Here is a 23,715-nt window from a genome sequence, read left to right as displayed (position 1 = left end):
CTAAATATAATGCCCGTAAAAGAAATAAATGCTAGCTACTTAGCAACTAAGAGATGATGAAAAGAATCAAATAACTCTTCATCAATCATAACCTTTTCCTTGACTCATAATCGAATTTGTCAGGCAAATTCTTAGAATTTTCATATTTTGGTTCGTCAGAATATTATTAAGTTCATCAAACGGTACAATGAAAATGTTCAATGATTTTGACGTCGCAAATATATTGATACTGATTCATTTAATCTATAAACACAAATAAGATCCTACCATGAACTATTTTGTACTAGCTCATGATTTGGTTTTGCTGGAACAGATTTTGTAACTTATGTGTTAACTATGAGGAACTTCTTTGGTCCTCTACCATCCTAATTTTGACCAATGACGATCGAATTATTCTATTTCTACCATCCAATCTGTATTATATCTTCACGCAAGAAATCGTCCATTGATCTTGAGGTCTAAAACATATGCTATACCTTGGTCTTTAATTTTAAAGTAGCAAATGAGATTCATGGAAGGTGAGAAACTATTTAAAAATTTAGGTCCATTAGGCAGACAAGGTTGAGTGATTTATGAAGAACATTATGACAAATACAGATTACAAGGAAAGGCACATGGGCCTGTTTTTTTTATAAGGCTTTGACTTAAAATATTTTAAATGCAAATGCATTAAAACATAGGGATATCAGCTATCATCCAAGACAATCATACCAGGCACACCACACATCACTTGATGGTTGAGATTCCATGATTTACGACTGTAAATCCTCCATCGACGGTTAGATTATGCCCACTGATGAAAGTTGATTCATCAGAAGCAAGAAACAGAGCAGCCTCAGCAATATGCCTAGCCTTCAAAACAATTCCCTTTAAGATGGACAAGGCACAACTTTGAGTTTCCACTTCACTTGGATCAAGATTTACAAGACTACACGCCAGAGGTGTTGCTACTCCAAAGGGTGAAATGCAATTGACCCTTATCCCATGCACCCCAAGCTCACCACAAACTGATCGGACCAGACCCACTAGAGCGTGCTTTGATGTGGTGTAGGCATGTGGTCCAGCGCCTCCTATACACGCTGCCACACTTGCTGTGCAAATGATTGATCCGCGTATCTTTCTAGCAACCATAGCACGCGCAGCATGCTTAATTGTTGCCGCTGCACCACGCACGTTTGTAGCCATGGTGTTGTCAAAGGCGTCAAGGTCCAAATCAAGAATTCTATTTGTAGAACCTACGATCCCAGCATTACTAAACATAACATCTAGGGAACCATACTTGTCCAAAGTGTAGTTCACGATTTCCTCAACCTGCTTCTCGTCTCTTACATCACAATGTCGATAACTCGCTTTCTCTATGCCTATCGAGGCTATGACTTGATGACCTAAATCATCTTGGACGTCGGCAATGACAACAAATGCTCCATTCTCGACGAATAATCTTGCAGCCGCTTCACCAATCCCACTTGCTGCCCCAGTAATAATGGCCACCTTACCATCTAACCTGAAAATGCATAAAAATTGATAATTGCTTAGAAACATGAAATTTTAAGGTAAGAAGCTCAAGAGAATAAAAAAGCAAGACTGATCTAATTGCACCTTAGCTTAGCCATTGATGGGGTTTTTGTTATGTTGTTTTCCCTGATGAGGTTGGTCTAACAAATAGAAATGGTCATAGGATCTTCTCCTTATATAAACATTGTGGCTCACTATAACCACTATAAATTATTGGGTCACTCAGCTGTGGAGCTCGAGAAGATGGCACATGTTTCAATTCTATTACGTCACTAATGATGTTTTTTGCAAAACACTAGCCTCAATCCATCTATGAGGATGTTCATCAAACGAAGGGTTGAGATGAGAGAATATCTATAGAGATTCTACAAAATGTATTTCCCTAGAAAATCTGTACTGATCTGTAAGAAATGTTGTGCTATTCCTCTTATCTCGATTGTTTGTTTAATGTAGAGCCTTAAACCATTATTTGATGTTAGAAGAGTCCATATATTATTCTTAGAAAAATACTATCGTTAAGCCACTTTTGAGGCATTTGGTAAAGGAAAAATGCTCAATTGACTTTGTTTGCTGTGCTGATGTGGTAATGTGTAGAGAACCATTGATTTTTTTAAAATAACGATAAAACGATGTGCTGACACATACACGGTCTGCATGTGTGTATCCTGAAGAAAAAAAGATCTATGGTTCTGTGCCTTTGCCACATCAGCCGCTACAAATCACGTTCATTTTAGTGCGTACGTTTATGATGATTCATTTTTTCCTTCAAGAAAAAAAAATCTATGGTTCTTTGCACATTGCCCTGTCAGCGCAGTGTGAAATGCATTGTCAAGGAAGTTAGTTTACATCGAATATTTGGGAAAATACCTAAACTACTCTTTTAAAACAAGTTAAAAGTTAAAAGGAAACGATAATTTGTTTGAGAGTAACCCCACCACTTTTTGGTGATATTTGAGATACCTTGTAACAATTCTTAAGTTATAGATTAACAAAAAATGATCTAAATTGTTTAAAACACTTTAGTTTTTTCTTCCCAAATCTAATCATTTCAATCCTCTTAGATGACGATGATGATGATTATGCAGATTACGATTATGATGATCATCAAATTGATTTGTGGCATATAGGTAGACCAATGCAAAATATTTAAAGTTAATTTTAAAACTTGACTTGAATGTCCATTGAATCAACTCGAAAACTCCACAAGTCAAAATAAAATAATATTAGTTTATAAATATGTAACCAAATAAATGGCTCAAGTTCTGTAATTTATTTAAAAAAAAAAAAAAAAACAGAAAAAATTCTCCCTCAAGTTTTTTACTTAACTGGGTGCATTTTTGAGTTAACTCACCTATTGAATTGACAAGTTGGTTGCATCGAGTTTGAGGCAATAGGTCACTATGAAATCCAATTGAGTCAATAACAGTGTATAAAACTTGATTTGTTGAGTCGACTCGATTGAATTTGATAGTGACTCCCCAAACTTGATGGAACCAACTTCTCCAATAAACTTGGTTGAGTAAAGTTAAAAATACACCGAGTCAAGTCAAAACTTGCCTGAGTTATTTGGTTATTAATATTTTTATGGACAAGCATAAAAAATTTTTATTTATTAAAAACTATTTTTAAAATATTCATAAATTTAATATAATTTTATTTGACTTATTTGAGTCGACTTTTGAGTTTTAGAGTTAATTTAATTTAATTGACATTCAAGTCAAAAAAAATTTCTTTAGTAATCTATAAGAGATGACCATGGTGAAGGAGAATGCCATTAATTAATTTTAAAACATAAGGTAGCTCAAATATTTATTAAAATGTGGATGGTAAACGTCCAAACAAACATGTTGATTTAAACTATTTGAAAGGGTAATTAATATTAGATAAAATGAGTATTAAAGGGTGGATATTTTCTTAGAGGGGACTTTTTGGTACACGCATGTTAAAAACAGGTCTCCTCAGTCATTCTCCCAAACAATATCATTCTCTGTCAAAATCAATGTAAGTAAATTGGTATCAAGATTCGATCTATCAGGTGCAGAGCTTTTCCTACAGCCAAACACCTTCACCATCTATCATCATGGCCTATACCTTGCTAAATTTTTTGGGTTGACAACATGAATCCAATATCGTTGTTGAACTCTATCATGAATTATATTTTCAATTTTCTTACAACCTCGATCTGTACATATTACTCTTGTTCATTTAGAACCCTCGACTTACACCTGATCACTTATTCCCCATTGATCGTTCATAGTACAAAAGTTCAAATTCTCTATAATAAAAAAAATCTAAAAAAGAAATTGAGTTGCCAATTTATATATATATGGGCAGGATATGGCAAACGTTTTGGCCAATGCTTTTTTGCACTATATAGCTTAGGAGTCGCTGATTTTTTGTGAGGATGATTTATATGGTGAGGAGATGATGCTCAACAAAAATCAACCCATTCTGAAACTGTTAACCCATCAAAAGAGGTTTTGAAAGAAAAGGACGATCCACAGTTCTCAACTTATAAACTGGAGTTTCAAGTTTCAGGATGGGCTGATTTTTGGTGAGCATGATTTCCTTTTTGATAATTCAGATCGTCCTCGTAAAAAATCTGCTCATTCCAAAACTTCTAACTCATAAGATAAAACACATTGGCCAAATAATTGACTCTTGATCCTGGTGTATATGTATATATATCAAAATTTAAGTTGGCAGTAGAAAGAGATAACCTCACCTTGGCTTAGACATTGAATGGGTTCTGATGAGACTTTCCTTGAAGCAGACTCCTTGGTTATGTGCAGTCTCCATCTTATATAAACTTCTATGAAATCTCATTGTTTTGGAGACAGAAAGATGATGATGTTGATTGCTACATAGACTTAGGCATGTGAAATAGGGAAGATATTATTTAATTTAACATATTCTTTTCTTCTTTTATTTGGGTCTCACTACTTCTTAAATTATATATTTAAATAGGTTATGTCACATCGTGTGAACATACAATGCACGTTTATGCTAAACTAAGTGAGAAATAGTCATAATTTAGAAATATTGACCACAAAAGATATGCCGTCTATAGAAGGCAAAGGGACATGAATTATTTAAAGAGGGTGTTTGGCTATCATTGCAAGTCTATTCTTGAGCGTACGCAAAGCCTGGCTGACATTATCAAATTATGACTTCTAAGAAGTAATTTCTGGAATCAAGAATTATTTTTTGGTTATATCATCTTATAAAACTTGTCTCATAATCTAGAATCATAACTTTCTTCACTTACATAAAATAGGATAATATTGAAAGGCAAAAATGTCACTTTAAGAAAAAAATGAAAATTGTGAAGGCCAGCTTATTCAAAATCCAATTATGACATCCCTACTGTGCACTTCACACCAAGGAAGGAATTATTCTATAGAGAGATGCGTTTTTAGATCTTCTTAACAAAAATGGAAATGACAAGTGTGTACATACGTGGGCTTCGAAACCTTTTGAAATGTTTGAACTCATCTACTTGGGTATTGGAATCGCCACCATTTAAAGAGTTTGGATGTAAATGGACACCACTAAAATGGATTTTAAAATTCATTTTCCTTGACTTATATTGACTCTTATATCCAAATAATTAGGGAGTTAAGTCTACCTAGATATTCTAAGGGAGTTCGGTTGAGGGACAAGGAAGTGTTAGGCACTTTGTCCTTCCCATCCATTGATGATTACCAATATGACCATAAATAAAGTCTTTAAGACTATTTTTTTTTTCCAGATTTTTGAAGATAAATGGAGTTGTAGAGAGAATTAGGAAAAATTGATTATAGTTTTGTTTTGAAAAATGAGCAAATTAAGACAATGAGCTACTAGAAGTAAGTGCTTGCTAGATTTTTTTTTTGTGAGCTTAAGACTTTGATAGAAATTCATATAGATTTCATTATTTCTAAAGCTTCAAAATTAGTTTATGTGCTCCCTTGGGAGACTTTATTTATTGGTTTAACCATTTGATGAGATTCATAATTTGAACCACATCATATATGAATCAAGCCTATATGCATGAGATATTGTCCATTTTTGGACTGTTTTTGTTGGCTCTAAAAATTAGGTATAAGTTTATACGGGCATACACCCTTGCTTGTAATCATTTTTAAAATGAGTGTGTGCAAAGTGTATGCATAGGGTGGACTTAGCAAGAAAAGATTATCTTCTAATAAGGATTACTCTCTAACTTCGTTTCCACTAAGAAAAAGAAGAAAATACACATATAATCTAGAAGATTAAATGGAATGTAAGCAATTATACTATAAAATTTAGATTATATGAAAGTAAATAAAAGTAAAACATCCTAATCTAATGCACTCAATGAGCTTATTGAAGATTTATTGAGGAGATTACCTCTAGCTAAGGAAATGTAAATCTACAATCACTAAACTACAAAGCATGTAAATAAAGTAAAATTGTTTGAAATTAAAGAAATGGGAGATTAGATGGAGAAATGGAGGGTTTAACCCCGCCTTCAACTATTTCTTCTTTGTTATCCTTCTTCTTATTCTTCTTGGGTTTTGCTTCTAGGAGTAAATAGCTATTTGGACAAAAAGCATAAGAGCTTTGAGAAGGGATTTTGACAGAATTTCTGAATTCTAGTTTTCTTCTTTTTTTTTTTGCCTTGAATAGATCTCCTATTTATAGGATTTTGGGAGACCCTTGGGGATAAGTTGGCTCTAAAACCTTGATTACCCAATATTCTCACAAAAACCTTAATGAAAGGTAATAATTTGCTCTCTTCTCCTTGGCCATGACGTTCTTTCACTCATCTATTGGTCAAGTGATAGGTTAGTAAAAACCCAATAATTTCTAAAGAATTATTTAAGGAGGTTAAAATGGTCTTAAGACCTTGATTTTGAGTTAATTGTGAGATAACCAAGTCAAATGACATGTAAATATGTGGTTGGTTTTGGGCCTCTTTAGTCATTCATGTTGAGAAAGTCTTTAACAAACAAGGAATTAGGCACAAATTCTAAAAAATTCTCTAGGATGGACAAAAATGTCATAGGTCCTTGAATTTGGTAAAATGATATTAAATGCCATGAACCTCTTTGAAACTTTGAAGAAGACTGGAAGGGTAAAATAGTGATTTATCGCTAATATATCTCAACAAACCAATGTTAAAAAAGGTAATTAACCTTAAGTGGGGACCAAGCAAGACCTTGGATCAAGTTTACGAGAAATAGTAGATTACAAAAATACCTTTAAGTAATGAGAATATTATGGGGTTTAAGGCATGGGTAAAGATGTAATTAGGAAAATATTAAGAGAGGAAAATCTCATTTTGTTAAGAATCTCATGCACATATTGGCTCTCCAACTGCCTAATTGAATTGGATGATTGTTAGGTACGACTAGAAGAAGTTATGCCTAACCTTACTTGAGGTTTGACCAGTGCAATTTAAACTTGCACATATCATTTGAAGAAGTCAATACAACAAATGGCTTGGCCATATGCACCAAACGGCCAGATAATGTTATGTTTGGCCATTTGGTCCATATGGCCAAGGAAAAAAATCGAATTTTTGATGATTTGTTGATCAACCTTGATTGCTTTAAGTAGGTCCCACTTTTTGATCAAAATTCTCTCAACTTGATCATCGATATAAGATTCGAAGGGGCTCTCATACAGCTGCTTCTCTTTGTGAGAGTCGCAAGTGATGAATCACAAAGATATAGGCTTAGTCTTGAGCATGTACACTTCCCAAGCTCTAGGCCTGACATGAATGAGGTGCCTATTTATTCCCAACTTTGTGGCTAGATGTATGGCTTTTAGAAACCTTGAATCGATCTTCTAACATGATGCATGGTTCTAAGACTGTTTGAAAAAAATATGTAAATTTTGAAAGATGGATTCAATTCTTGTTTACTTTTTGTGAAACTGTATCGACTTCTTAAGTATTTGCTTCAAAATCTTCATAAATCTTTTTTCCCCTGAAAAGGTGGCTATGGTTTTCAGGAAGCTAAGGTTCGAATGCACACCTTCCTTGGGGGACAGACCTCAAGCTCTTTCCATTATGTCATACTCTTGGTGTGTAAAATGATTTTGGACCCGTCCTCAAGAATTTCTTACTTTCAAATTCTGTTGCATTTTTATTCTTCTATATTTGATTTTGTATGATCATTTCTTCGTGTCTACACATTATTCGAGAATCTACTGAAAATCAAAGTGTATCCCTAAGAAAGCTTGTGGGGGTGTTTTTGACTTTCATTCAATTTTCCTCTTCTTTTGAACTTTTCCTCTCTTATTTTCTTTTGAATTGCTTAAATTTTTTGGCTTTATTTTTTTACTTTTGACTTCTTTTTTTCTTTTGACTTTCTCCTTTTTCTTTTTTCAACTTTTCTCTTTCTATTTTTCGATTTCTTCATCAATTTTTTTCTCTTTGAAAAATTGCTTGGTTGTAGCCTTTTGGAGCACAAAAGCCTTTTTGCCTGGTCATATGGTAAAGCCATTTTTTGGTTGCTCATACCAGTGGTTAAGCCAATAAACTTTGAGCATGATCGTTTGGCTTGTAAAGCCATGTGCTTTATAAAAATGAGAACAATACTCTCTTCTTCACAATTCGATAGACGGAACTTGAAACTTAGTCACTAGATGACTCTTCTAGCATTCCCTTTATCGTTTGACCTCTCTTGGACACGTCAATTTCGTTAGTTTTTCATCATTTCGATGGCTTGAATTTGAATCTCATAGTTGATCTCGAGGTTTACAATTTTTTAACAAACTAAATTGGGCTTTCGGGTGGATTTTAAGCATACGGAGCTCGGAATCAGAATTTCTCAAAAAAAAGTATGGTTTTTCTTGAATTCTTGGCTAAATACATTTATTTTGAGATTGAATTTGAAAGAATTGATTTCAAATTGACGGAATGATTGGGTGATCGAGGGTAATTTGGTAGAATTTGATGAATTTTGATAGATGTGGACATTTTGAGGGTAGTTGATGCCAAAATTGGGAGTGGATTTGTACGAAATTTGTTGAAATTGGGGTATTGGGTAGATCCAGGAAATGAATTGGGTGGAATTGAATGGATTGGATTGAAGGATCAGATTTGATGAATTTTCGGGTTCAGGTTATTTTTGGGGAATTTTTTTATATGAAATTGGATTGGGGATTTTTGAATTGGGGGAGCTTTTTATTTATATAGATGAATAAGATGGATTGAATAGGACCCAATTGAGTAAATTGGTTTAGCTTGGGTTTAATTTTGATTTGCCATGTGTTTAACAAAAATGCCTAAATGGAGGTAAAATGGGAATTTTATTTTGATGGATGTTCGATACAGATTACAGATATAATAATGAACAAGTAAAACTTTGGTAAGTAAAGGTCGATCCATAAGGACAACAACCGATTCAGTATTTCTTTCAACTCAAAGCCGAATTAGATTTAAGTAATCGAATTAAAATAGTTTTAAGATAGATTATAGTTAAGAAAGAGAATGGAAATACAACAAAAAATGAAATGGAGTGTAAAGGTTAGAGGGGTCAAATCTCCCCTTGCAAGCTATTTTAATATCTCGACGGTTCTATGACTAAGCTTGATTTCATCTAAGCATGAATCATTAGACTTAGAACACTAAATATGTCATTCGATAATCCCAATCTTAAAAGTTTTCACAAGAGCACAATTTAGCAAAGGCAATAGAACCGATTAAACATAAATAAGATAAACTCGCTTCGGCTTCATGGACTTATCTATGGAGAGTATATCTAATCATCATCATGAGAAACAAATTACAATAACATAAAATAGAGAGGGCGGAGTGGAGAAGAGAATGGAAATTTCTATGTTGCTTTTTTATTCCAAAAGTCAGCTTGAATCCCTTCAATTACACAACTTTGAAAACATGCTATGAACTATTCTTAGGTTTCAAGAAGAAAAGGGAAAAGAAAGTTCTTCAACTCTCACTCTACAAGAATTCTCTTTCTCACAAGAAAAAATAGAAAATTAAAGACTAAAATTAGGAAGAAGGGAGAGAGACCCTTTCCTTTAACCCTTCAATTTATAGAGTTTTCTCTTAGGTTTCTTAATCATATCCACTCCAGTTGTTGCGAGACAGCTCCATTAATGTAAAGGCAATGCGGCTGCAAAGTTTCAGAGCAAATCTCAAGGATGTCCCCCTTGGCACCACCGTGGCGCACTACGTTTCTATCATGATGCGGTATAAATGAAGATACTTGGACTGAATTTTGGGCAACTGATCCAAATTGGCTCAAATATTGCAGTGTTGGCTTTATTTTTTTTCATTTGTCTTCGAATATTCGATTTTTAACCTACAACTAATAGAAATTCTTTAGTTATCAATAATTTTGTAATTTTTAGGTGATTTATTTTTATTTGGGGAAAATAGCAATCAAGTATGGATAAACTCTCTGTAATTATGGTCCTAGAAATGACTTTCTAAGACTTGATCACATCTCCAAAACGTGATTTTACTAGTCCCGAGCAAAAATTAAAATTAAATAAAAAAAACTCTTTTGTGAGTTTCATAACTGCATTTAGCACATGCAGTAAGCCTTTAAACCCATAGGTTACCCCTAATGGACGAGTTACTCATGATTTGCAAAAAATATATCCACAAAATTTAAACACTTTTAAGATATCAACTTCAAAATCGATGTATGTAATGCAATTATAATAATTTTCACAAGTCAGTCAAACGTCTATTTTGGCAGAGTTTTTTTCATTCCTCAATTTCATAAATATCTTGAGTATGTATGCAACTTTTCTGATTGTAAAATAACTTTTTGGAATAAGGTCCCTTCTTAACTATTAAGATGGCTGGGTCTACCTAAATTCTAATTCGAAACTAAGCATCTTTTCTAGGATTGTGAGAGGTGTGGATGTTCACTTTAATACCTCTAAATGACTTTATTTATGATATTTCAGCTTACTCATGTTTTTACTATTGATGGCTTTCGCCCTATTGAACTATTTAGTCTCATTGAATTTTTTCATTTTTGCAGTTCTAGCCTTTTTCTTTAACATCTTTTTCATATTTTTTTGCTTTTTATTTTTCAACTTTTTCACTCATCACCATTTTTCTGATATTCTTTATCAAAAAGCAGGTAGTCCTTTTCAAAGTACCTAGTCTAATCATATGATTGTTGTCTAAGTCAGATTAATTCCAATTCTATTTTTTTTCTACCAACCAGTCAAAGGAGAAGGAGGTCAAAGTTCATTAGTTTTAAGTTTTCCCTATCATTCTAGACAACGAAAAAAGGCAACTCTTGTTCCAAAATGAATTTTTCACTTAGTTCAAATTGAAGTAATGTGAATTTTATTTTCAAATATTCCATTTGTGAGGAATAAGAATTTGGGAACATTATTTGGACATGAGCTTGGGTTGTTTAAAATTCATATGATGACAACACATATAAAGAATTTGGCAAAGATAAAAAAAATGTTACAGATATCAAGAATTAATACAATAATGAGCTAACCCAAGCCCCCACCCCTAAAGAAAACATTATCCATAATCAATAAGAAGTGAGAAAAAAGATGGATTAGATCACACATGAATTGGATTGCATTAAGGCACACAAAATTTGGATACAATGGTGCTAAAAAGTATAATCAAAATAAGTATTCCGAATAGGTTGTAAGAGATCCTACATACAAATCATACTAAAAATAGTCCAAAACAAAACAAAAGTGAAAGTGTCATCGATCCGCGGGGTGCGCGGATTCATTTTTGACCTTTGAGATTTGGGAGTCGCAACCTAGTTATTGTGGTCTAGGAACCGAGCATCGACTCTAAACAGATAAAAATAACTAATCTACTTAAAAAAATAACTGAGTTTGGAGATCACATTACGGGGTTGGAAGGTGTTAGGCACCAATCCCGCCCGACAAACGCCGGTCTCTACTAATTCTCAAATAGAACTACATTGCTAAAAAGACCTAATCAATAAAAAAACATGTAATCTTTACCTTTACGAAGACAACGGTCTTGTTCCCTCAGATCTGATAGACTAGTTTTTCATACAACACTCCTCGCTTCGTTCTGTCACCGGATTCGTTTCGGATCTCCAAAATAAAGTATCTCCTTCTGAATTTTTCTAATTTTTTTATGGATTTCTAGGATGTTTTGGAAGAGTTTCTAGGTGTGTTTTGAGCTAAAGTTGAGGTATGGGTGTTAGGTAAGGAATTAGGACTTCAAAATTAGGGTTTATGGGAGGCTAGGGAAGCTTTTTGACTTACTGTAGACACCTCATTTTTGCACTCGCCTGATTAATCAACTCGTCAATCCGATTGCAATGATTCCCAATGATGGATGTGTATTCCGTTGCTTTATTTTGTTACCAGATGTGTTTCAGAAATCCGGATGAGGTATCTCGAATTGACAAAACCTTAGAAACCACGCTACGCTAGAAAAATACGATCCCCAGAAACATAGAAATCATCATCTTGCAGACCAAAAAGAAACTTCACGATAAAAATCACTAAAAAATTACCAAATTACCAAAATACCCCTAACCTCAAAACAACCCTAGAGCCTACGTTACGTTTAGAAAAACTCTCTCGAACACATAAAATAACAAATCGGAACCAAATAAATCATTTCACCAATTTTAACAAAATTTGACAAAATTACGAAAATGCCCCTCATAAAGTTCACAATCATTTCACACAAAAAATTTCATAAATAACAAAAAATAATATTTCCATTGAATTCCTTACGAAGAATCGATTCTAAAACATCCTAGAACATTAAAAACCGACTTGAAACGTGAAAAGTCCTCTCCGGGGGTAAAATAGTAATTTCACAATTTTCATAATTAAAAAATTCTGAAATTAATAAATAAAATATTAAATAATTAAAGTGAAACATTGATAAAATTAATTTAAAATTTTGAATTAAAAAATCGATCAATTGGACTTTCGGGTAAAATTGTTGAGGGTTCGTGGGATATTTCTTTAAGGACCCCTCCATTTGGGGGTCCAAAGAATTAAAGAAATAATGGAAGGGGGTTCTCCAAAAATTTAAAGTCAATCAAGCAAGACTGTAGTACAAGTATTAAAGTCAATCAAGTGAGACTAAAGTCAAAATTAAAGTCAATTAAGCAAGACTGAAGTCAAAATATTAAAAGTCAATCAATTAAGACTAAAGTCAAAACATTAAAAGTCAATCAAATAAGACCAAAAGTCATAATAGAATTCTAATTAAATAATAACTCTATCTAATAGAGTTCTAACCTAAAAATAATTCTAATTAAAACACAATTCTACCTAAAATAATTTTAACTAAAACACAACTCTAACTAAAAGATCTCTAATTAAACACTAACTCTATCCAAATCAACCTTAAAAAATTCTATAAATAGAGGTGCTCACACCCTATTTTCGTATCAAATCATAAACCCTAAGAGAAGTAGGTCTAGAAGCTCCCCTAGCCCCCCATAAACCCTAGTTTTGGAGCCCCAACTCCTTACCTAACATCCCTCCTTCAATTTTAGTCTAGAAAACACCTAAAATCCCTCCAAAAACACCTTCAAATCCGCAACAAACTTGAAGAGTTCAGATCCAAAAACAAGGAGATACCTTGATCTAGGAGATCCGAAGTCAAATCCGGAGACAGAACGAAGCAAGGGAGTACAGTACAAAGAGCTCTTTTTGTTAGATCTGAGGGAACAAAATCCTTGCTATCGGAAAGGTATGTAATTTTTTTATTTTTATTTAGGTTTTTAGCAATGTGATATATTTGGGAAGTTAGTAGAGACCGGCTTTGGCCGGGCGGGGTTGGTGCCTAACACCTTCCAACCCCGTAACATGATCCCCGAATTCAGATTTTTTGTGGTAGATTAGTTCTTTTTATCCATGTTAGAGTCAGTTTGATTCCTAGACCACAATAACTAGGTGGTGACTCAAAAACCTCAAGAGTCAAAAGTGGATCCGCGCACCCCGCGGATCGAGGGCGCTTTCAGTGGCGACTCCACTGGGGAGTATTGAGGATCAAACTTGAAAAATCCCAAGTATGGGAGCATTGCCAAGATGACCTAGATTTTTTTTATTATTTAGTTGGATTTATTTTATTTATTTTTTCTGTTTAGTTACTTTTTGTCTTGATTGTAGATGATTTTGGGTATTGCATTTTTTTTCCAATTAAGGATCACTTTTTGATGACCCCTAAATAATGAAAGATTCAAATTGACCTATGAAAATGATGGAATGATGAAGGTTGGACAGAAATATTAAAACGTTTTTAGAGAATATTCTAGTGAGAATTAAGCTTGGGAGCCTCTTACTAAAACATAGATCTCGTCGAGTAGATTAATTTAGAATCTGAGTTCACTCAATTTCATTATCGGAAGCCTTAGATATCATCGATGCAAGTTCAATCTGTAAATCTGGAATTATTTCTGAATGAAAGTTGGGACAGCAATGTTAAAACTTTTTTAGAAAATATTCTAGTAAGAATTAAGTCTGGGAGCCTGTTAATAAAACATAGATCTCGTCAAGTAGATTAATTTAGAATCTGAGTTTACTCAATTTCGTTATCGGAAGCCTTAGATATCATCGATGCAAGTTCAATATGTAAATCTGGAATTATTTCTGAATGAAAGTTGGGACAGCAACGTTAAAACGTTTTTACAGAATATTCTGGTGAGAACTAAGTCTAGACACCTATTAATAAAATATAGATCTCATCGAGTAGATTAATTTAGAACTTGAGTTCACTCGATTTCGTTATCGGGAGCCTTAGATATCATCGATGCAAGTTCAGATTGTATTTTCCTAATTCACAGAAAATCTTAATTTATCTAATGTTGGCACAATTAATGTTCTTGAGAGTGAGCTCATCTCAACCATTGTCATTCTATCATCAATGTAACATCTATTGGAATCTCGATTTATTTTGGATCACCCCAAAAGGACCTTTCGTTGGACTATAAAAATTACAAAATCATGCTTATTGCAACGATCGGATTTAATTCATTATCATATGCCATATTTATTGATTAATTTACCATGATTTTGCTTGAAATACATGATTGATGTTGATCGTAATGTTAATGTGCTTATGTGATGGGAATAATGTGATCTTAATCGAATATTCATATGATTTGAATGATTTTGATTTTGATTAAATGTATGATGGTATGATTAGGGCCATGGGCCCATTTGTTTAAAAAAGGCCCCGGGCACACCCCACCCTATGTTGCACACACCACATGCACGTTTGCCGTTTTACTCACTTACACATCCCATTTAGCCAACGTGGCACTAGTGCGTGGCCCGGTCTCTTCGGAGATGCGACGTCATTCATGAAACCCACAACTCCAGTCACGTACCTTAGGGTATATCAAACTGGGGGCATCAATACCATCTGATCAGGTGATTCTGAGAAGTATGTTGATGCACCCAGGCTGGAGCGACCTGAGCCTTTGACCTATTGTAAGCTACACAGTCACATGTCCCGATTGCCAACGTAGTACTAGTGCGTGGTCGGTCTGCTCGTGAAATGCCAAACCATTTATGAAAGCTACAACTCTTGACTCGTACCCGTAGGTATAAAAGATAGTCTAAGTATATCAATTGCACTTCTTGGTCAAAATCGGTGCCTAAGCAAGATCTTGCCCCGTTGTACTCTACTGTACGAGGGGGATAGACTACGTCTATTCTAGACGAGAGGTATTTAAGTGGGCCCTTGCTCAGCATTGTGCGCCACCTCTCAACTGGAGATCAAACTGGCTGTTTTTGACTTCAGAGAAGTGAATTGAGGTTTTAGATTATCACCTATACGGTATATCAAACCAAGTCACCACGTATCGAAAGGTATATAGATGTGCTTGGGCAAGGGTGGCCAGATAAAAATGCATTGCACGTAGTAAGCTTAGAGTCTAGAAACCTTCCCAGTAGGTCACGACTCGAACTTATCGTGGGTGTTCCCGGGTTGTTTATTGAATGAATGCATGTGATTGATGAATGTATGTGAGTGATGTGAATGATGAGATCAAGAATGTATGGTTGTCCTCAAGGATAAAAAATTTTCTTTTTGAAAATTAAAATGGGTGCACCGACCCAATAAAGAATCAATTTTTTGTAATAATTTATAATGACCCAGTCCATCTCGATCCAATAATCATGATGGGTCGGGCCATTTAGATCAAAATGGAAATCAAATTCTTTTCTAAATTCAGGTTTCAACCCATTTTTAAAGAAGAGAAATGGTTTACAAAAGGAAAGTATTTTCTAGAAGAAATGTTCTCTAAAAAAATATACATATATTTTCCAAAAAAAATGTTGTTTTCTAAGAAAAAGTATTTTCCAGAAAATGTTTTCCATAAGAACAAGATTTTCCAAGAGAAAATGCTTTCCAAATAACAAACTATTTTTCAGAGAAAAAATATTTTTCAGAAGAAAATGTTTTCCGAAAGAAAAGAAAATGAAGGAAAAATGATTTACAAAAGATCTATTTTTGCATGAAAAATTATTGAAATATGTTTGTGGAAGTTGTTATTCAATGAAAACATTATTTGTCAATATTTTTCAAGAGTGCAATAAAATTATTTTTCTGAATAATCATTACATTAATGAATTGTTTAATGGATTGGTGCACAAAATTCAATAAAATCTCAGGGTTCATTTAAAATGTTATCAAGGGGGTGACACTGAAATTGGTTAAATTCACATTCAAAGAGGTTTAAGGGTTATCATTGTGTCTAAGCTCAATCGTCCATCGTCTAGCTAGGGTTGTAAATCCGGTCAGTTAGAGTAAACGTCAATATCAAATCAACAGTCAGAAATGACCTCAAAATTTCTCAACATCGTCGAGTTGTTCTTTGAAGATCATCGTGTTTCAATCCTACCGGTTATAAGCAATATCTCAGTCCTCAGTCCTAATCAAACTCGTGTGGGTACTTGTCTTAAGTTTTCATGAGTCATTTGGGTTAGCTCGAGTCCTTTTTTCCAGCAAGGTCATGTCTTCCTTAGATTGAGTCTACTCTTTCCTATTGAGTCAAGTTAGTTCATCGAGTCTATAGAGGTGTCTGTTGCCCCATCTGAAATTGATCGGATAAATGAAATTTTTGAATACCTCGAGCGCATTAACGAAATTAACTAATAATTTGATAGATTTCATTTCTGAACAAGAAGATAAGAGTCGGGCTCAACCTTTAATCGAGAAAGGAAAGGTCTTTGACCTCGAAACTAAAAATAATTCTTAAAGAGATTCAAATAGAAACCATCTTATCCCTAAAGGAACACGAGGGGATAATGAATTTACTCAAAAATTTCAAAAGACTTGTTCGTGTGATCATATGAGGGTATGTTAGGTACAAGCTTGGGTGTTGTTCAACACAGAATAGATACTCGTCTATATCGATGGAATCAAAGAAGATGTTATAAAATGTATCAGCACTATCCTTACCATATCTTGAGTTTCAAATCACATATTATCAATCGATATGGGGGTACCTTTTGAACTGATCTCTGATAATGGGTCATACTTCAAAGCATAAATCATTACTCTATGTTTAAAGTTGAAGATCCGGAAGTACAAATCATCCCCCTACCGTTCTCAGATCAATGAAACGGTTGAAGTAGTTAGTAAGAGTCTCAAGACTATCATCAGGAAAATTGTGTCCATCACATCGAGATTGATCAGAAAAATTATCATTCACACTATGGACATATCGAACTTCAATTCGATCCTCTACTGGAGCTACTCCCTACTCCTTAGTGTATGGCATGGAAGTAGTCTTGCCAATTTAAATGGAAATTTCGTCTCTCAGGGTCTTGTTGGAAAATCATTTGTTAGAAACAGATTGGGTTCGTCAGCAGTATGAAGAATTAAACTTGATCGAAGAAAACGAGTTAAAGCCCTGTACCATGTGCAAGCTTATCTAAGAAGAGTCACCCGTGCATTTAACAAAAAGGTCAAAGCTCATCATTTACAAGTCAAGGATTTAACTATCAGACTTCAAAGAAAATTGAACACTCCTCCTCGACTATAGGAGAAAGTCTGAACCCAATTGGAGAAATTCATTCATTAAGGAAATACTGTCTGGAAAAGTCGTCAGACTTCAAGATCATGATGGAAGTGAACTACCAGAGTCAACCAACCTTGACCGGATCAAATGGTACTACATTTAAGGAGGCCATCTTTGGCCAAATCAATTTTCTTGCTACCCAGTTCATTATCTCCTTTCTCAGCCCTTTGCAGTCTTTTAAAAAAAAATGATGCATTTTTCTTTCTCAGCCCGATCACCTAACCTAGGGGAGGGAAAATTCGAACTACGTTTTGGTCTGATCCCAAAATTTTGGGGTACGTAGGCAACCTGAGAAGTTACTTCAGGCACGACCACATCAAAAAAATAAAAATAGATTCTCCGACAAAGAAAAATCTAAAAAAAAAAAAAAAAAAAAAATTCAAAAGAAAAAATTGTCAAAGTGGGGAAGAAAATTCAAGGAAAAAGAAATATAATTTAAAAGGAAATGTCACACAAGGGGCATATGGGTTTTTGAGCCTCAAAATCTCTTTCTTTTTATACCTAGTCCTAAGCTTACCCATGAAAGTCCTCCTAAGTACCGTGCGAGAAGTCAAGGAAGATAGCAAAGCATGATCAGACAGCAGCTCCAGAAGTTCAGAAGGGAAGAAGAAGAAAAAATCTGTTAAGTTGAAAACCTAAAAAGGGCGGCTTAGGCAAAAATTAAGGTAAGCTCGCAAGGTTGAAGATCTGAAAGGATGACCTTGGCAACAATCAAAGCAAGGAAAAAAGAAAAAATTGTAAGCTCACTAGATCGAGAACCTAAAAAGGTGATCTAGGCAAAAGCTAGTGTAACACCCCGGATTTTCAACTCATATCTCGAAAAAATTAAATGGTGAGATTTGGAAGAAAATATCGAAGGAGAGACTTAGAGTAAAATACTCGGATCTTGTTATGATTAATTTCGAGGAAAATCAACTTCGCCATTAGATTCAAAAGGATCGAAATATATACATTAGCCTGTAAGCAAGTCCGAATTCGAATTCGGATAGAGAAGTTATAGAATCCTCGAATTTCATGTTAAGTGAGACCCAAAATAGTGGAATTTCGTTAGAACGAGAATCGAAAAGATTTGATGACACCATTAGATCCGTAGCGAAAAATTATTCAAAATAGTATATTCGTTTGTCGCTTTCCGAATCCGAATAGTTAAGTTACGGTCGAAACAAGAAATGAGAGAAAATTACAAGTATACCCTCAGCCCTCTTATAAAAGAAAACTCACTTTCTTTTATTTCCTTTCACTTCTTCACTCTTCTCCAAAGAACTCAACTCAGCCATTTTCTAGACCTAGGGTTTGAACCCATTCCTATCAAAATCTATCCCAATCAAGTCCGAGTTGAACCTCGACGAAGAAGGCAAAGTCGTCGGCGTTGTCGAGCTCTACGTCCTCACCCCATCCAACCTCCATTTCCTCTTCTTTTCTCTTGGTCTCCCACAAGAATCAGCAAGTAGGTTTTTGTATAATCACTTGGAACCTCATCCAAATCATAGGAGAGTCGTTGTTGGTCATTAGGAAGCGGGGAGAACACCTTCAAAGAGGGTTTCACAACCAACCACTCCGTTGGCACCCGAGTTCAACCACTTTCGGAACTTCGAGCCGCCTAACATTGATCCTTAGTGTTGATTCATCACCATTGGCGTCCACAACCAAGTAAGGGACTCCCAATTCTTATTGGTAGCTTTAGATTTCTGAAACTTGCATTTAGGGATTTTGTTAAAAATGTGTTGTTTGTTTTAAATCATAGAGATTTTGTTTGAATGGAAATTCATGCTAGAAATAAAGATTTGAGGTGTTTAATCTATGTTTTAAATGTTGAATTCGTGGGTGGATTGAGGGATTTGAGGAATGGAACAAAGATCCAAAGAAGGGATCGAAAAACTCAAAAATCGCGAGTGAGGTTCAGGCTGTCGGCAGGTAGGGTCGGTGCCACCGGCACCTGCCGAAGGCATTCTGTCGGTTCCACCGACAGAATGAAGCTTCTGCCACCGAAAATTTTCTTCTGTCGGCAGGAACCATCGGTTCCACCGACAGAACAAGGTTCTGCTGCCGACAGCACTGTTCTGAGTAAAAAACAGACTCTGACTCTTGGCTTGACTTCCTCACACCTTATACACTATTTGTCACCCTTTATTTCATTAAAAACATGTAAGTAAATGTCATTTACTTTAAGTTTTTTAATGAAATTAAGGTTTTACCCCCCATTTTGGAACAATGGGAATGGTTTCAAGATCCAAATCTCAAAGGATCAAAATCCAAATTTTGGTTTCAAGAACAAAACGTATTTTTCGACGTTTTCGGTAAGTTTTCAAAATGAAATAACTTTCACGTTCCTTTGAATTAGATTACAAAAACTATATGGTGTCGAATCTCATGATTGAGACTTTCATGTCGAAAAACCCGTTTTCAATTTCGAGAACTTTTAAAATTTGAGTTTCTGACACTTAGCCAAGTTTTCACCAGCTTTCTCTATTTTTAACAGCTTTGGTCCCTGAAAGCGCCCTCGATCCGCGGGGTGCGCGGATCCGCTTTTGACCCTTGAGGTTTGGGAGTCGCCACCTAGTTATTATGGTCTAGGAACCAAATGACCCTTAAATGGATAAAAAAGGAACTAATCTACTATAGAAATCTGAATCCGGGGATCATGTTACGGGGTGGAAGGTGTTAGGCACCAACCCCGCCCGGCCAATGCCGGTCTCTACTTATCCCAAATAGATCTACATCGCTAATGATAAACCTAGATTAAAAAAATAAAAAAAAAAAAATAAATAAAAATAAACTTACCTTTGATCTGCAAAAGTGATATTCCCTCAGATCTGGTGAAAATGGCTCCTTGTGCCGTGTTCCTTACTTCGTTCTATCTCCGGATCTGATTTCTGATCTCCGAGGTAAGGTATCTCCTTCTTGGATCTGGGTGCTTCGAATTTGTTGTGGATTTTTGAGATGTTTTTGAGAGGTTTTTGGGTGTTTTTTAGGCTAAAATCGGAGTAGGGGTGTTAGGGAAGGAGTTGGGGCTCCAAAATTAGGGTTTTGGGGAGGTTATGGAGGTTTCTTCACCTACTTTTTCTAGGGTTTTTTCTTTGATACGAAAATAGGGTGTGGAGGCTCCTATTTATAAAGTTTTTAGAAGCATTTAGGGTTTGATTAGGGTTTCTTTTAGGGTTTCAATTAGGGTTTTGACTTAGTCTTTAGGGTTTTAGGGTTTTGACTTTAGTCTTATGAGATTGACTTGATTAGTTTTAGATTAGGGTTTGGATTTAGGGTTTTGACCTTGGTCTTATGAGATTGACTTGATTAATTTAGATTAGGGTTTTGATTTAGGGTTTTGACCTTAGTCTTATGAGATTGACTCGATTAGTACCTTGACTTCAGTCTTGCTTGATTGACTTTAATTTTGACTTCAGTCTCACTTGATTGACTTTAATACCTTGACTTCAGTCTTGCTTGATTTACTTTTAATTTTTGGAGAACCCCCTTCTATTATATCTTTAATTCTTTGGACCCCCAAATGGAGGGGTCCTTAAAGAAATATCCCACGAACCCTCAACAATTTTGCCTAAGAGTCCAATTAATCGATTTTTTAGGTTCAACTTTTTAAATTAATTTCATTAATGTTTCACTTTAATTATTTAATGTTTTATTTATTAATTTCGAATTTTTAATTATGAAAATTGTGAAATTACCGTTTTACCCTCGGAGAGGATTTTTTACGTTTTAAGTCATTTTTCAATGTTCCAGGATGTTTTGGAATCAGTTTTTCGTAAGAAATTCAATGGGAATGTTGGTTTTTGTCATTTATGAAGTTTTTTGTATGAAATGATCGTGAACTTTATGAGGGGTATTTTCGTAATTTTGTCAAATTTTGTGAAAATTGGCGAAGTGGTTTACTTGGTTTCGATTTGTTGTTTTATGTGTTTGAACGGATTTTCCTAAGCGTAACGTAGGCTCTAGGGTTGTTTTGAGGTTAGGGGTATTTTGATAATTTAATCATTTTTAGTGATTTTTATCGTGAAGCTTCTTTTTGGTTTGCAAGATGATGATTTCTATGTTTTTGGGGTCGTATTTTCCTAGCGTAGCGTGGTTTCTAAGTTTTGTTAGTTCGAGATACCTCGTCCGGATTTCTGAAACATATCTGGTAACAAAATAAAGCATTGGAATAGACATCCATCATTGGGAACCTTTGCGATCGGGTTGACGACTTGATTAATCAGGCGGATGCAAAAATGGGGTGTCTACAGTCCCGAGCATCGCTGGGACCTTGTTTTTGAATAAACTTCGGTGGTTTTCAATGGAAAGACCAAAAGAATGACTTTGGAAGATTGAAAATGAATGGTTGATTTGAAAGGATGAAAAATGAGAATGTTGAGAGAATGGGAAAAGGGAATGAACGGTAAAATGTCAGAATCACACCCGAGGGGTGATGTCTGCATTTTACATTGTATGTTGTGTGTAGGTTGATGAAAGGATATCCAGGTTATTAATGAAGGGTTGCATGTTTATTTCCGATTATGTTAGCGCTTGCGCTGAGTACTGTTATTTATTTTAGGCCGATTGGCCACGGTTGCATGGTAGGAACTGGATATCCGTTCTCAACCCTGTTCTGTTAATTTCTCTTTTGTTTTAAATGAAAAATCATATATGTACGTAGCTATTTTGTGAGCTGTTAAAGGGTTTGTGAATGCCTGAAGGGATAGTGTGTCACATCATCCGGAGGGGTACACTATCCTGGGATGTACGGTAGGGACCACCAAACTCATACGTGGTATGGGACGCGTATGAGAGTGGAGTCACAACTGGAATCCGGGTCCATTCCTTTCTTATCTTTACCAGTGAACGTGTATTGTAAAGGTGGTTGTATACGAGTGGAGGGTCATTTGGGAATCACATGCACGCCTGATAGGCATAGACGAAGATGATTAGTCAGTGATCACTAACAATCTAGTAGTAGTCAAACGTTCTGACACATCGACAAGAGACCCATTGCTTACGGTCAGGTCAAACGGCCAGCCTGAGCCGGATAAATGGTTCCGCAAGCGTGGTAGACACGACCAGCCACAAAATCAGGAACTACGATGTTATTGGGGAATATCATGTCCTGACTGGGAGCGATCCAGTCGTGAATCCCAACTCTTTAATTCCAATACTCCACCATTTGTATTATGTATATGTCGTTATATTTCGAATTACAAACTGAGAAGCATGTCTATTATTTTAATGTTGCCAACGGTATTTGCATAAAATGGAAAATGTATAATGAGTATGGATGATTGATGTTAAGTGAAATTTTTAGAACTGTTTAGTTGCTCATCCCTGGCTATATGTACCAGTTGATCGTATTTTATCTTGTAAAACCTTGCATGTATTAAAATGTTCAGTATGCTTTATTCGATCATACTTAGGAAGGGTTATTAGTAGGAATTGGCTGTGGACTTACTGGGTAACCATTATTACTCACCCTTTCCTTCCTATTTTTTTTAGTTTCAGCATTTACAGCTACTGAGGCAGGCGTAGAGTCAATAATGGAGGAGTATCTGGTCGATCAGATCGACGATCAGAGTTTATTGCCTGGTGAGCACTAGGACCACATCCCTTAGTGTTGTCGGTTTCACCCAAGATGTATGTAGTTTTTGGATTGAGAGTTTAGGCCTATGTTAGAGTGAGAGTGTTTTGGTAAGCCTGTATATTGATAAATCTTCCGCACTCTGATCTACTTACATGTTAGATGTAATTAGTCTTCCGCTGTTATTTTCCTGTATCTACATTTTTATATACAGGTTTTGTTATAAATTGGTTTATCAGGGTTGTGTTCCGTGAAACGCTAACATAAACAGAGGAGACCATGCCGAAATTTCGAGGTGCCACCTAGTACCTTGGGATTTGGCCTTGGGATTTGTGTTAGCGTTTGGCGGGGCGCCACAGCTAGAGCATGCTCGCTAGATTGAAAATCTGGATAGGTAATCTAGGCAAAACTTAGAGCTATCAAAAAATAAAAGAAAATCTCCGTTGAGTTGAGAAGCTGAAAAGGTAGCCCGAGCCAAAATATCAGAAGTCCGAATGATCAAGTTTCAATACCCAGTTTGAACCAAATATAGACTCGGTGGATACAAGTATCTCGTCTATGATTGATCTGAAGAGTTTCATGTCCCTAAGCGAACCGACGGGGAGAAAGAACAAATTCTAGGAT

The 23,715-nt window shown here is 35.2% G+C and overlaps 1 protein-coding gene across 2 annotated transcripts; it reads right to left on the bottom strand.

Moving 5' to 3' along the window:
- Positions 1–556: 556 nt before the first annotated feature.
- On the bottom strand, positions 557–4,326 carry LOC147396212 (short-chain dehydrogenase reductase 3b-like). Of its 2 annotated transcripts, none has more exons than XM_086451059.1 (2): positions 4,241–4,326; positions 557–1,504 (listed from the first exon to the last, which is right to left on the bottom strand). In XM_086451059.1, exons 1-2 carry the CDS (start codon positions 4,312–4,314, stop codon positions 727–729), a joined length of 852 nt encoding a protein of 283 aa, XP_086307185.1. In that variant the 5' UTR covers positions 4,315–4,326; the 3' UTR covers positions 557–726. The 2 variants fall into 2 exon arrangements, with proteins under 2 accessions (XP_086307185.1, XP_086307186.1); XM_086451060.1 differs by lacking the exon at positions 4,241–4,326 and adding an exon at positions 1,600–1,642.
- Between the last annotated feature and the right edge of the window lie 19,389 nt (positions 4,327–23,715).

This window comes from Akebia trifoliata, chromosome 8, assembly GCF_017979445.1.
Source record: "Akebia trifoliata isolate Shusen 1 chromosome 8, ASM1797944v1, whole genome shotgun sequence".
NCBI lineage: Eukaryota > Viridiplantae > Streptophyta > Magnoliopsida > Ranunculales > Lardizabalaceae > Akebia > Akebia trifoliata.
The sequence above is the reverse complement of the archived record's forward strand: the minus strand, read 5'-3'. Positions and strand labels throughout refer to the sequence as shown.